General features: G+C 52.9%; 1 protein-coding gene across 3 annotated transcripts in view; it reads right to left on the bottom strand.

Annotated features, from left to right (window-relative positions):
- Positions 1-8,070, bottom strand: part of LOC135879744 (class I histocompatibility antigen, F10 alpha chain-like) — a 28,829-nt gene extending 20,759 nt beyond the window's left edge. For all 3 annotated transcript variants that reach the window (XM_065405801.1, XM_065405800.1, XM_065405799.1), the window contains exon 1: positions 7,844-8,070. In XM_065405801.1, the coding sequence (XP_065261873.1) occupies positions 7,844-7,991 (148 nt within the window). In that variant the 5' untranslated portion in view covers positions 7,992-8,070. The remainder of the gene's footprint in view (positions 1-7,843) is intronic.
- Positions 8,071-10,337: the final 2,267 nt, after the last annotated feature.

Here is a 10,337-nt window from a genome sequence, read left to right on the forward strand (position 1 = left end):
TGGTCTCCTAGTGCCTATTCAGAGCTCTTGAATAAACTTGGATTGCTTCTCCACCTCGGTGTGTTCATTGGTACGAAGCACACCGGGCAACGAACCCCGCTGTTGCCCCCTCGGGCCCTTTGGGCCGGCAACAGACAAGTGGATTACAACACTGCCCAACCAAACCCAGTGCATGTCTAGCTTGCTGGTTGATAGCGTAGTTGGAAGAAAAAGTGTCTGACGCCCAGGTCGCCTCTCTGCAAATGTCCTGGATCAGGCCTGGGCCATGAACACCACTGAGGAAGTTTGTGCTCTCACAGAATGGGCCGTCAGGAAGGCAGGTGGTGGGACACCTACCTGCTCGTACCACATGTGAATGCACAATGTGATCCAGGATGAAATTCTCTGAGCCGAAATGGGTAGGGCTTTCATCCTATCAGCTACTGCCACAAAGAGCTGTGTGAATTTACGGATCGACTTTCTGTGTAGTCCTTTCTATATAGAACAAAAGACCCACACACCCAGCAGTTTTTCCCAATTAGAAAAGGTACAGCTTTCTTATTGGTTCCCCTGGTCAGGTGCCAACTCATTTTAAGTTTCTCTCTTAACCGTTTACAGGTAAGGCAGTTAGGGTCCAGCTGCTAAGGAGGATTCTACAGCTAACTGAATATGGTTGGGGAGTTACACAAGGGTGCTATCCTCCCTCGTTTACACAGATGGGTTCCCAGATTTGCAAGTATAGCCTTTGAGGAAGTGAATGGACATTTCATGTGAAAAAACTGATCGACCACCCAGCAGGGGGTAGAATGCTGAGATGGCTGCTAGGTGTACCTTAACAGATGAAATCGCTAGACCTGGCTGTTTCCAGACTTGTTCTGGAGTATCTGCTTCATCTGAGAGATGACTCAGTGGGTGAGAGGCAGGGGTGCCGGAACAGCGGGACCATGGCCCTGCCACTTTAGGTGAGAGCAGGAGGGGAGGGGGCGGAGCCTCAGGAGAAGAGGTGGAGTGTGGGGGGGCATTAGGGGAAGAGGCGGAGTCACAGTTTCAGCACTGGTGGCTCCCCACTCATAGGGAGGTTCTGGCACGTGGGTGAGAGGCCCTGCTGGGTAGACCAAAGGAGAAACACTTCCACTTGGCGAGGTAAGTAGCTCTGGTAGATGGTTTCCTACTGCCTAACAAGACCTAGCAGACCTGCTCCGAACAGGCCAGTTCTACAGGTTTAACCATGGAGCTGTCAGGCAGATGAAGCATTTGGCCGTGATCTTGCAAGAACAGGCCCAGAAGGGGAGGGAGGAGCATTGGAGTTGCTACTGACAGGTCTAGAAATAAGCCAAACTAGTGCTGACATGGCAGGCTGAGGCTATGAGAATAACCTTTGCCCTTGACGTTCAGCAAAGACCTTGTGCACAAAAAGTATGGGGGGAAAGGCGCAGAACAGATGCTTTCTGGAGTAAGAAGGCGTCTGTGAGCGAGCCCGGGTCGCAGTCACGCAGACAGCAGAACTGCTGACATTTCCTGTTCTGTCTGGTTGTGAACAGGTCTACGAGGGGAGCACCCCACCACTGCAAAATGATCCTTGCTATGTCAGGGCATAGGGACTATTTGCAGTGAGAAGAGCTGATCTGCCAGCTCATTCTGGGCTCCCGAAAGGTGAGAAGCTTCGAGGTGGATCGAATGCTTTATACAGAACTCCCACAAGCAAATGGCCCCCTGACACAGGGGGAGCAGAGCAGGCTGCTCTCTGCCTGCTGATGTAAAACATGGCTGCCATGTTGTCCGTAAGAACTCGCATCACCTTGCTTGCGATGTGGGGTAAGAACACCTGACGTGCTAGGCGTACCACCCTGAGCTCTCTGACGTTTATCCGTAGCAAGAGTTCCTGCTGGGACCACTGACCTTGTGTCCTGAGGTGCCCGAGATGGGCCCCCAACCGAGCTTGGATGCATCCAACATTAGGGATACCGAGGGTTGGGGCCTGACAAAGGAACATCCAAGCCTACCAACCAGGGATCTGTCCGAGCACCGAGTCCAAATGATGGCTGTTTGGCCAGTACGCTGAGGCCAGCCAAGCCTGAAGGGGTCTGAGGTGCAACCTTGCATACTACACCACGTATATGCACGAGGCCATGTGACCCAACAGCCTGAGTGGGCCTTGACCTGTGACAACACTGACTGGAAGTGGGCTTCTGGGAGGAAGGCCCTGGCCTGGGTAGAATCGAGCACTGTTCCGATAAACTCTATCCTCTGAATTGGGATGAGTGTTGACTTCTGGTTGTTTATCAGCAGGCCCAGTGCTCGAAACGTTGCTTGTACAAGGTGGATGCTGGCTTTTACCTGGGACTTGGACTGGCCCTTGACCAGCCAGTTATTGAGGTATAGATACACCTGCACCCCTCACCTTCTCAGGTAGGCTGCCGCTATTACCATGCATTTCATAAAGACCCATTTGGCTGCTGACAGGCTGAATGGGAGGATGGTAAACTGGTAATGAGCCTGGTTCACAATGATCCTGAGAAACCTTCTGTGGCCTCGGAAAATAGAGATGTGGAAATAGGCATCTTTCAAATCAAGGGCGGCGTACCCATCCCCTGGATCCAGGGAAGGAATGATGGAGGCCAGGGAGACAATGCACAGCTTCAGCCTTTGAGGTGCTGCAGGTCTAGAATGGGTCAGAGACCCCCTTTGGCACTCAGGATTAAGGAATTGTGACGTTGCACTCCATATGCTTTATGGAAATATGCTTATGAATGTGAATATGATGTAACTGGAATATGTTTTATGCAAAAGGTCTCTTGTATGATGGCATTAGAAAGCTTGTAATCTACTGAGTGTATTCATCCTATTTGTTTGCATGTATTATTTCTATGTCTGGAGTTGGGGAAATAAGATAAACTTGTATCACTGTTGTAGTCACACCAGGTGAGGGCCATCAATGGGGCATTAGGAACTTGATCGCTCCCACTGATTAAGACAATTGATGGTACGTGGTTTATTTACCTGAAAGCCTTCCTGTGGGGGGGAGGGGTAGCAACCCAGGAGGACTGGAGACTAGAGGTCTCAGAGACATGTGACCATATCACCTGGTAGTGAAATCCATCTTAAATCTGGTACTTTTCCATTTAGCAGGAGGGGCAGGGACCCAGAGAGACACAAGATTCCCGCCTTGTGCCAAAGTTATAAAAGGGGGTGCCAGTCATGAAAAAAACCCTGCTTATCGCCTGAGATGTCTGCTGGATCTAACAAAGACTGTACCAGGGGAAAGGATTGGGCCCAGACTAGGAAAGAGTCCAGTCTGTGAAGTAAACTTATTGGAACATCTTTGAGGGCGAAATATTTCCTGTAATCAGTTTCTTAACGTATTAAGCTTAGACTTGCGTGTTTTGTTTCATTTTGCTCTGTGACTTACTTTGTTCTGTTTGTTATTACTTGAAATCATTAAATCCTACTTTTTATACTTAATAAAATCACTTTTGTTTATTAATAAACCCAGAGTAAGTGATTAATACCTGTGGGAGCAAACAGCTGTGCATATCTCTATATCAGTCTTATAGGGGGTGGACAATTTATGAATTTACCCTGTATAAGTATTATACAGAGTAAAACAGATTTATTTGGGGTTTGGATCCCATTGGGAACTGGGTGTCTGGGTGCTGGAGACAGGTAACCTGCTGAGCAGTTTTCAGCTAAAGCCTGCAGCTTTGGGAACGTGGCCCAGACCCTGGGTCTGTGTAAACAGGCTAGCATGTCTGGCTCAACCAGACAGGGTTCTGGAATTCCCAAGCTGGCATGGAAAACCTGCTCAGAGATTATTTCAGCATATCAGTGACAGTCCCAAGGGGATCTCTGTGACCGAACCCATCACAGGAATAACGGGAGTGAAACCCTTTCCCTTTTAAATTCCGAGGCACCTCCCCCACCGCTCCTACCCAGAGAATGGCTTGCACCTCCTGGGCTAAATATTGCTCATGAGAAGGGTCCCTGAAGAGGGACAGGGATGGGGGGTAGGAGGGAGGCATGGAAACGAACTGAAGTGTATAACCCTCCTCCACCATACTCAGCACCCAATGGCCTGTTGGCTGGAGCTGTAGTCCAACGATAAATACATTTTCCTACCAAAACGGTCTTGCTTTTTTTATTCTTTTGACTTGGGGGTTGCCCCTTACAACCCTGGCCTTTCCCTCTCATTGGCTGCCGAGGCCACCAAGGATCCAGGAGAGGGTTGGGAACACATGTACTCCTACCCTTTGGTGGAGACATAGTACTTCCTATCTGCCTTCCTTGATGTGGGGGGCAGTGAGGAAGGGGTCTGCCACAGGTTTTAACTGGACCTATGATGGCCTCATTGAGAGGCAGAGCTACCTTCGACAGGGCCACTGCAGTCCAGATGTTGACCAGGCTGTTGGAAGACTTTTTAACTACCTCCACTTCCAGCCCTAAGTTCAAGGCCACCTTCTTCCATAACTCCTGGTGAGCCTTGAAATGTCCTGGGGAGGTGAAACACCCACCCCTGCCTCTTCTGGGGTGGAGGAGGCAGCCTGCACCAGCATGGGACCTTTCTCCTCTCCTTCTGCACCAACCGGATCCTGTCGCTCCAGGTTCTGAGAGTCTGTACCTGGCTCAGTATCGTAGTCGGGATCAGCAGCTGTTTGGTGTGACAGAGGAAGCCTTCTCTCAGGCACCACTGAGTAGGAGCACCTAGACGGGGGTACAGGCAGCGGAGGAAAACCCCAGGGGTTCCGAAAAGGCCATTACATCTGCATGGACCATTGCCCAGTGGGCCAGGCGATCGGAGGACCCCCAATCCCGGGATCCACCATTGCATAGGGCCGATTGGTGGGGTACTGGTACCAGTCCCTTGGCTGGGTGCAAGATTCAAACTCCAACTTGGATGATGAGTCATCTTGTGGGGACGAGGGGTGTGTGGTACCCGTCGGCTCCAAGGGACGGTGCTGAGGATCCAGGGATCGGTGCCAAGATGGGGAAGCCTGCTTCGACATAAGAGAGCAAGGGGCCTGGTACCAAATGGGAGCTCGGGGCATCATGCTCCCTTCTGCTTGCCCGCACTGCTGACACCAACTGTTGTACTGCCGGCAACGGTGGTAGCGAACATGCCAGCAAGTCCCTGGCCACAACAAACGCCTCCAGGATGGATGGTACCGCAACCCTGCTGGTGCCTCACTGCCCCTCTGGTGCCGGCGGCTGGTCGGGTACTGGACTCAACAGAGCCTGTGAACAGGGCGGAGTCAATGGTATTGCCTGCGGAGCAGGGGCAGAGGAGTAGCCAGACACAGGTTGCACTCCCCTGCACTGAACTGGTGGCAGAGCTGACAGCGATCCGCAATAGGGGTCTCCCCCAAGCACTTTAGACAGCTCGAGTGCAGGTTGCTCAAAGGCATGGGCTTGCCGCAGGAGACACCGGGTTCGAAGCCCAGAGACTGAGGCATGCTCAGTTGCAGGAGCAGAAGATACTCTGCTACGAGAGTCCAACTAACTATTTATACCAATCAACTAAAGGCAAAAAGTGAGAGAACAACTGCGTGGAAAAGGGATGGTGTAACGAGAGAACCACTGAGACTCTTGAGAGGGGCGGGGCGGCTGGTCACAGAACATGCAGAGATCCCAAGCCAGGCACCCGAGAGGAGTGGGGTGGGACAGGCCTCCCCACCCACCCCTCTTCTCCTCCCTTCTGCACTCCACAGGGATGAGCAGGGTGGGGGCACAGATGTCATTTCAGAGGGACAAGACCCCGAATTCCCCCATGTTGGGGGCAGACACAGCTAGAGAGGGGAACACTGTTGGTGGCCAAGGTGCAAGACTCAGGACAGTCTCCAGCAAGCTGGCAGCCCCAGGACTGCAAGGAGGGGGCAAATGGGGGGAGGAAGCAGGAGGGGGCAGCGGGGACAGAACAGCAGCTCCCCAGCGCAGGCTTAGGGGCGGGCGAGCGGAGCCCCTCTCTCAGCACTGGGGAGGCCGGTGTCCGTGTGAGCAGGTCAGGCTGGACAGGCTCAGCAACAGGGGACCAATGGGTGAGACTAGTCACGAGAGGGTTAAACTAGCTACAGAGGGGGTGGGCTAGGGGGGCAGACACTTGGCAACCCTCTGCCCTGTCGCTTAGTCCTGGGGCAGGGCCGCCAGGAACCCAGGTGTTCAGGGCAGGACAGGAATTAGTTCTCATTGCTGCTGTCCCAGTGCTGGGAGGCAGGAGGGATTAGGGCAAGAGGGGGGGTGTTAGAACAAGGGGCTGGGGACACTCCTGGGTGAGGACCAATGTGACAGGCCAGTACCACTGACACGGGGGAATCAGGGATTTTCACTCGCCAGTCCCCTATCAGGAAGGGCAGAGCAATTACATCAGAGAGACCCTCACCTGCCAGGGACAGTTCAGCAGTGCCAGGCACTGAACGCTTATGGATCATCACCAAGCCAAGTGAGACAGCCCAATCGGGGGCCTGGCCAGGTGGCTACAGCCCCACACACTGGGGACCGAGCAGGAAGAACAGCTCTTTACACATCTATCGATAGCGTGCAGGGGAACCTGCCTGACCCCAGGGGCTCCAACCAGGGGACACGTGCTGGGGTTTGTGCTGCCAGAAGTAAGGAAGCCCGGGAGTCTCTGCACGTTGCAGGGGCTGATTCTCTAACTAACTCTCCAGCCCAAGTCGATGTCAGACCCTCACTCTGCAAAGCAAAGAGGAGTCTGACCTTAGATAAACTCACTCTGGAAATAAGACAAAACAAACAATGAAGGAGGCTCACTGGTGAGCAGCTTCTCCCCAGGGCTGGAGTGAATGCAGCACTGCCCACTTTAGTGACTTTACTGTGCGTCTCATGATGATACTGGGAGGGGGAGCTCAGTGGTTTGTGCATTGGCCTGCTAAACCCAGGGTTGTGAGTTCAATCCTTGAGGGGGCCACTTAGGGATCGGGGGCAAAATCAGTACTTGGTCCTGCTAGTGAAGGCAGGGGGCTGGACTCAATGACTTTTCAGGGTCCCTTCCAGTTCTAATTTTTTTTGGGGGGTGGTTTTATTAAATCCCCAGTTCCTGGATTTATGGGATTAGAGGAGAGTCTCAGCTCTCTTTTCTTACAGCAGTAACTTCTAGTCCTTCTAGGAACAGGGAAAACCCCAGAAATTTGTCCCCTAAAGGCTCAAACCAGAGGGCAAATAAAAATAAGCTCCAATATTATTCCCAAAATACTCATGACATTTAAGGCAAACTCAGGATTTTTGGGGCCTGACTTGTGTCTGAACATTTGGGGCTGTCGATATTGGGATTCCCCATCACTCGGTGTCTGGGAATTGAGACAAAACGTCTCAGAGCCCTGTTCTAGCTATAGGGTCTGACAGCATCACTGTCGTAGCTGGGAGGAACAAACCCCTCCATGCAGGAATCACTGGGTGCGATCCTCCGGCCTCAGTGACCAGGAGATCAGACTAGCCAGGTCTGATAGTAACTTCTGGCTTTCGCACCTCTGCCACTATGCCTGGGAAATAACCACACATGAGCGGCAGGGGGTCCCCCAAAGGACAGCAGAGGCAGCTGCAAGTGGGAGTGGTAGCAGAAATCTGGGGTGTTTGGGGAGGGGACAGTATGAGAGTCCCACTTTGGAGGGTGTCAAAAATGTCTTTCGCATGGAACCTCCATCCTGCGGACCCTCCATCCTGCAGCCCCTTCCCATGTCCCTTTGTCCCCCACATTCACACTGACTCCAGCGACAAAACGCCTGAGGGCTGTCCCCTCCCCCAATCCCCAAAACGCATCCCTGTGTCCCTTCACCTTGTTTACATCAATCACGTGTCCCGTCGTCCCCCCCCCCCCCACGTCCCTACATCCCTAGGTCGGGTCGGGTCCTTCACTCACCCTCGCTCTGGTTGTAGAGCTGACCCAGGGTGTTCAAACTCGCTTTGAACCATTTCTGATGGCGCTGTGCCCACCAGGTCCTCTCGTCCCAGAACTCTGGACCCTCGTTCTGCGCCATCCACACTGTGCGAGGCTCCGCCTTCTGCATCCCGCTGGTGTAGACGTAGATGACCTGATCGTCCACATACACAACACGGCTGTACCAGGGCAGCCCCGGGCTGGGCTCCGACACCACCGTGTCCAATACGCGCCTGGAGTGCAAGCCTGAAAGCGGGGGGGGGAGGAGAGATGGGGGAGTCAGACCCAACCAGACCCTGCCAGGGAGCCCCTGGCAATACACAAGAGGGGACGCCAGCCCTCAGGAGCGCTCCTGTGGGAGGGAGACCTGGGAAAGGGCTCACAGAACGGCCCGACCGGGGAGAAAGCGATGGTGGGGTAGAAGGAGAAAGGGAGGCAGGGCTGGAGGGGGAGTGAGAAGGGGACGGGGTGGGGAGGTACAGGGGGGCTTGATCATGTGCGAGGAGTAGGGGAGCATATGGGGAGAGTGTATTGGGGGTACAGGGGAGTGTGAAGAAGGAAAGGGGGCCCAGGAGGAGGGGCAGTGCTGGAGTGCGGTGTGGGGAAAAGGAAGGGGGTGTTATGGGAGAGGGTGGGGCAGGAGGACTGGGGGACAGGAGATGCAGGAGCTGAAGCTGGGGAAGTCAAGGTGGGCAGAGGGATGTGTCCAAGCTACAGGTGGGAGCCAGGACACCGGCTGTGCATACATTTTACTATAATTTATTCAGAACACAAGAACGGCCATAATGGGTCAGACCAAAGGTCCATCTAGCCCAGTATCCTGTCATCCAACAGTGGCCAATGCCAGGTGCCCCAGAGGGAATGAACAGAACAGGTAATCATCAAGAGATCCATCCCCTGTTGCCCATTCCCAGCTTCTGGCAAACAGAGGCTAGGGACACCATCCCTGCCCATTATGGCTAATAGCCACTGATGGACCTATCCTCCATGAATTTAGCTAGTTCTTTTTTGAATCATGTTATAGTCTTGACCTTCACAACACCTTCTGGCAAGGAGTTTCACAGGCTGACTGTGCGTTGTGTGAAGAAATACTTCCTTTTGTTTGTTTTAGACCTGCTGCCTATTAATTTCCTTGGGTGACCCCTAGTTCTTGTGTTACGTGAAGGGGTAAATAACACTTCGGTATTCACTTTCTCCATACCAGTCATGAAGACGACTATGATTTTGTCATGGATATTTTTAGTAGAAGTCCTGGACAGGTCACAGGCAACAAAGAAAAGCTCACGGAAGCCCGTGACCTATCCATGACTTTTACTAAAAATATCCATGGCAAAATGGGGAGCTCAGCTGCGTGACCCACACACCGCCTGCAGCGGCTAGGCAACTGCGGGCCACTCAGAGCTCCGGGTCCCCCTGCCGCCCACGGCAACTGGGAGTGGTTGCTTCCCCCACAGCCCACGGAGCCCCCCCCCCGCCGCTCCCGGCTCCTACAGGTGGCAGGGGGACCCCACAGCTTCCAGCCGCCACGGACTGAAGTCATGGAGTTTGCTGGAAGTCACAGATTCCGTGATTTCCACGACCTCTGTGGAAAAAAAACATAGCCTTAGTCTTGATTTTATAGACTTTCATCATATCCCCCTTAGTCGTCTCTTTTCCAAGCTGAAAAGTTCCAATCTTATTACTCTCTCCTCATGTAGTAGCCATTCCATACCCCTAATCATTTTTGTTGCCCTTTTCTGTACCTTTTCCAATTCCAATATATCATTTTTGAGATGGGATGACTACATCTGCATGCAGTATTCAAGATGTGGGCGTACCTTGGATTTATAAAGAGGCAATATGATATTTTCTGTCTTATCAATCTCTTTCCTAATGATTCCCAACACTCTGTTAGCTTGCTTGATTGCCACTGCACATTCAAAAAACTAAGAGTCCTGTGGCACCTTAAAGACTAATGCATTTATTTGAGCATAAGCTTTCGTGTATGCATCTGACGAACTGGGTTCCAGCCCACGAAAGCTTATGCCCAAATAAACAGTCCCCCTGTTTGCGGGATCGGGGCCTTGTTCCCTAGTTCGTAATTGCCAGTTACAGATCAGAGCTACCCCGTGCTGGGCGCTGGACACACACAACAGGCACAGCCCTGCCCTGGCTTATGTCTGAGCTGAAGAACAGACGGATCTAATGAGGACAGAGCTCTCCCCTTTTCTTCCCCTCAGCTCCTCCGGCTGCTGAACGCCCTGCGTCCTTCCTGCCAGCACCAGCCACTGTCCATTTCACTCCCCTTCAGTCACAATCAGACGGCCTGATCCGGCGAGCAGGGCTGCTGACGCTGCTCCTCCCTGGCTAACAAATTAAAGAGTCAGTGGAGCAGAGGGACTGGACCTAGGGTCTCCCACTTCCCGGGTGAAGGCTCCAACCACCCAGCTACAGAGCCGTTCTCACGCCCCTGCTCTCTGGCCCAGTTCTAGTTCTC

Source organism: Emys orbicularis, chromosome 5, assembly GCF_028017835.1.
Source record: "Emys orbicularis isolate rEmyOrb1 chromosome 5, rEmyOrb1.hap1, whole genome shotgun sequence".
NCBI classification, from domain to species: Eukaryota; Metazoa; Chordata; order Testudines; family Emydidae; genus Emys; species Emys orbicularis.